Below are 3,903 nucleotides of genomic sequence, written 5' to 3'. Positions count from 1 at the left end.
CTTTTATTTATGACTCACGTTCATCTCTAATATTGTTTTTATCATAATACTATGAGTTTAATTTTTATGTACTGACAGTTGTAAAAAAATTTTACACTGTATAAGCACATCTGTTTTTTTGGATGATCATTCATGCGGTCAAAGTAAAAGGTAGTTGTTTTTGCTAATATGATATTACATAATTGAATACACGTATAAAACTATTTTGCACTGATAGTGTATCAAAATTAAATTTTAATACTATTTATAGCATGCTGAGATAGATTAATGACTATCCTGCTAAACTTCTTAATGGCTATCTGAAGTGATAATTAATTTTTTTTATTTTAATTTGTCCCCTTACAAAACATTTAAAATACTAATCCTAATTTCAGCATCTCGTTAACAATTATATGACGAAAATAGGATGAAGGACTAATGTAAGTCATAGATGTTAAGTTGAAAAAAAAATTAAATAAAATGATATTTTGATGAGAACCAAATTAAAGCGCAAGTGTAATTATTCCAAGAAAAAAGTTTGGTAACAAAAAATATTCATTTTTATAATTTAAGAATACAATAAAGACTAATAACAATTAAAAACAGTAATAATAATATTCATTAAATGATTTTAATTGTAATTGATTTTTATTTCTTTTAATTCATTTATTATCATTGTAAGTGTTGGCAAATATGAAAGATTGGTTTAATAGGTTTTTCATTGTTAATCTAGATCATAAAAGTTATTTACTTCCTCAAACCAAAAATCACAAGTCTATTTTAATTATAAGCACAATTAAGATAGGTTAAAAAAAATTATAAGAAGGAGTTGAAGAATAATTTGAATCACAGACGAACTCACCCGATGAGATTGTTGTCAGTCAACTAATTTTTGAGAATATGAAAAACCACACTAACTTTGATGAGGTATGATAATAAACTAATTTAATTTTTTGTGTGTTTTTATGTGCATTTATAATTATACTATACTAACTAAGTTTATACACATAACATTCATAAGTTCATATATATAATATCTATAATTACATACAACTAACATCTAAAAATTAAATTCATGTTTATTAGATATTACATCCATACACATATCATTTTTTAGTTATTGCATAAGTAACTATCAAATTAACATAGATATTTTTAAATTTTATCATAATTGAATTTGAAAAAATGTCAAATTCTTAAATTAATTTATTCAATTGATAAATTTACTCATAACATCCATAAATTCATACATATAACATCCATAATTTTATATTAATTACATCCATAATTTTGTATTCATAATTTCATACATATGATGTCTATAATTAATATTATCAAATTTTAAATTATGCATCTTATTGTATTCTTCAAATGATCTCATATGTGCAGTAGAAATTGTTAAAATTTTTTAATTTAATCTCTATAATTTCTATAGAAAATTTGTATTTTAATGGGTAATAATGTGATTGAGAGATATTAGGGATTTGATTTAGAAGAAACTGAAATTGATTTTGGAAAGAACATTAATAACTCTAAATATGCAGAAAAAAGATGAATGATAAAGAGAATGAGTGATAAGAAGATGTATGTTACTTACTTATCAAGAGAATAAGAATTTTTACGTGACATTTCTATATTGTAATTAATCTTTGCCTATCTAACATCACCATTTACTCCAAAGACCAATTCGAATATTAATGTATTTATTTTATATTTATTGGCATGCATATATATATATATATCATTTTATCTATGCTAAGAAAAGTCATATGTGATTGACTAATTAAGTTTGTAATATAGATATAAAAAAAAAAGTTGAAGTTAAAAACAAAAATAAACATTTAGCCCCAAGATTCATACTTGCAATTGAAAATCATGTGATTCATGAGTTGAATCCTCCCTCAAAGGTAGATTGGCTTGTGGGATGGTGGTGGTGTTAAATGGAAGTTCATCAATGTTTGAAGTTTCTTGTCCCAAATCTTCCATGGTTGATAATTGGTGATGAGCATTATTATTTGCATGCACCTCATCATGTTGATCAAAAGCTGATGGTGATGAAACATCATCTGACATGGTCTTCTCAGGTAACACAGATCTTGGTGATGATGCAATTGAGAAGATTAAGTTTTCATCTATTGATTCTTGCCTCGCAACTGATAATAACATGCTATGATCTTCATTGCTTTGTGATGAGTTCTCTATGTTATATTGCTCATTGGCTCGTATTAAGTTATTCAAATTATTGATGACTCCATTTATTAAATTATTATTCCCTCCCAAGTTATTATTGCTCCATTCCTCCTCCTGCTGGATGCAAAATAAAAATTTTTTTTTTAAGAAAAATGGAATTTGAATATTCTAATCAAGAAAAAAAAAGTACTTGCAAAAATGGTGACCATAATTTTTCATTTATGAACAAAAAGATTACCGTAGAAATAGATAGTAATGATCAATTCATATCTTACAAATCATAATATTATTCTCCTGGCCTCTTATTTTACTACATCTGTTTTAAAATAAATGTTAATTTAAGTGAATTTAAACATGATGGATGGTAAACAAAATGAAATAATTATGTGTCACTGAATTCTCATATAAAAAATAGAAATATATTACACATATATTAAATTAATGAGATTTGACCTATGAAAGAATAATATTTTGGTTATCACATTGAATGAATAAGATTTTGGTTATGCTGATATATAAGTTTGATTATTTTAATTAGTAATGGATTATTTTGTTAAAAAATATGAAAAATATGTATAAATATTGAGAAATATTAGATGATTAATACTTTTTATTTACGATGATTGGTTAATTTTTTTTCTATTGGTAGAATATTTTTATTTCACCATAAAATTTAAGAATACTACTTGATAAAGATAAAATTGGAAGAAGAATATAATAGGGTTTTGAATAGATAATAGGAGGAAATTGATTCTTACCGGAGACACTTGTGCTTGTGTGTCATTGTAAGACAAATCCTCCATAGACCTGCCACGTGTCAATTGCTTTGACGGTGAGGAAGAAGAAGAACTTGAAGAAGAAGAAGAAGAAGCTGGTCGAGGTGCTTCACTTCCTCCAACAGCAGTGGATGTTGAAGCCACCATCATCATCACATCTTCCTTTTCATCTCCATTATCATTCACTCCACCTTGTTGTGACTGCTGTTTATTGCCATGAAACGACGCTCCCCACAGCTCTTCACTTCCAGAACTAACATCTCTGTCAATGTCCCCGTCGTATAACACCGACGACTCTCTCTCATCGGAAGACTCCTCCGCCGACGATGACTCATCACCACCACTCTCACCGTTCTCATCAACCGTTGACGCCAGCGAACCGACCTCGGAAACCTCCACTTGTAGATCTGACGCTATGGAATACGTCGGTGTATGACAGTTATTCAGAATATTCCGCCGATCACTGAAAAAGATCGCTTCATGTCTCTTACTAATCGGAGATGGAAAGTTCTCGTATCCATTTTCTGCGGCGGCGTTTGCGGTTGCGGTTGCAGTTGCGGCGGAGTTATTTGGGAGGGAGAAATAGAGGAGCCTACCGGGAGGCTTATTACTGCTGTATCCGGGGAGATGCTTTCTTGTTTGATCTGATGCTATGGATTTTGTTTGATCATAATTATTACCATTTTCTTCTGCTTTCTCATCTTTCATGGTTGCTGTGATGTTATTATTGCTTTGGATTTTTGCATCAGCTTCTTGTGTTGTTTCGTCTTCTCCGGTTTTCATTGGATTTGGTGTTTGATCATCCATGATTCCACTATTTTTCGCAGCTTCAGCAGCAGTGCACATTAACTGGTCAACTAACCAATCGTGACTTCCTTTATCTGCAAGTGTTGTCACATGCAAGAGAAATTTTAATGCCAATATTTTTTAGCTAAATAATTTGGATGGTTACTAAATA

General features: G+C 29.2%; 1 protein-coding gene across 2 annotated transcripts in view; it reads right to left on the bottom strand.

Moving 5' to 3' along the window:
* LOC107644968 overlaps window positions 1,734-3,903 on the bottom strand; it is a 4,467-nt gene continuing 2,297 nt past the window's right edge. Inside the window, exons 2-3 of one of the 2 annotated variants that reach the window (XM_021116472.1) lie at window positions 2,928-3,826; window positions 1,734-2,286 (exon numbers count right to left, since the gene is read on the bottom strand). In XM_021116472.1, coding sequence (XP_020972131.1) covers window positions 1,834-2,286; window positions 2,928-3,826 — 1,352 coding nt within the window. In that variant the 3' untranslated portion in view covers window positions 1,734-1,833. The remainder of the gene's footprint in view (window positions 2,287-2,927; window positions 3,827-3,903) is intronic. The other variant, XM_021116474.1, reaches the window with a different exon arrangement.

The sequence above is a fragment of the Arachis ipaensis genome, chromosome B01, assembly GCF_000816755.2.
Source record: "Arachis ipaensis cultivar K30076 chromosome B01, Araip1.1, whole genome shotgun sequence".
Lineage (NCBI taxonomy): Eukaryota > Viridiplantae > Streptophyta > Magnoliopsida > Fabales > Fabaceae > Arachis > Arachis ipaensis.
This window is presented reverse-complemented; position numbering and strand designations above follow the sequence as displayed.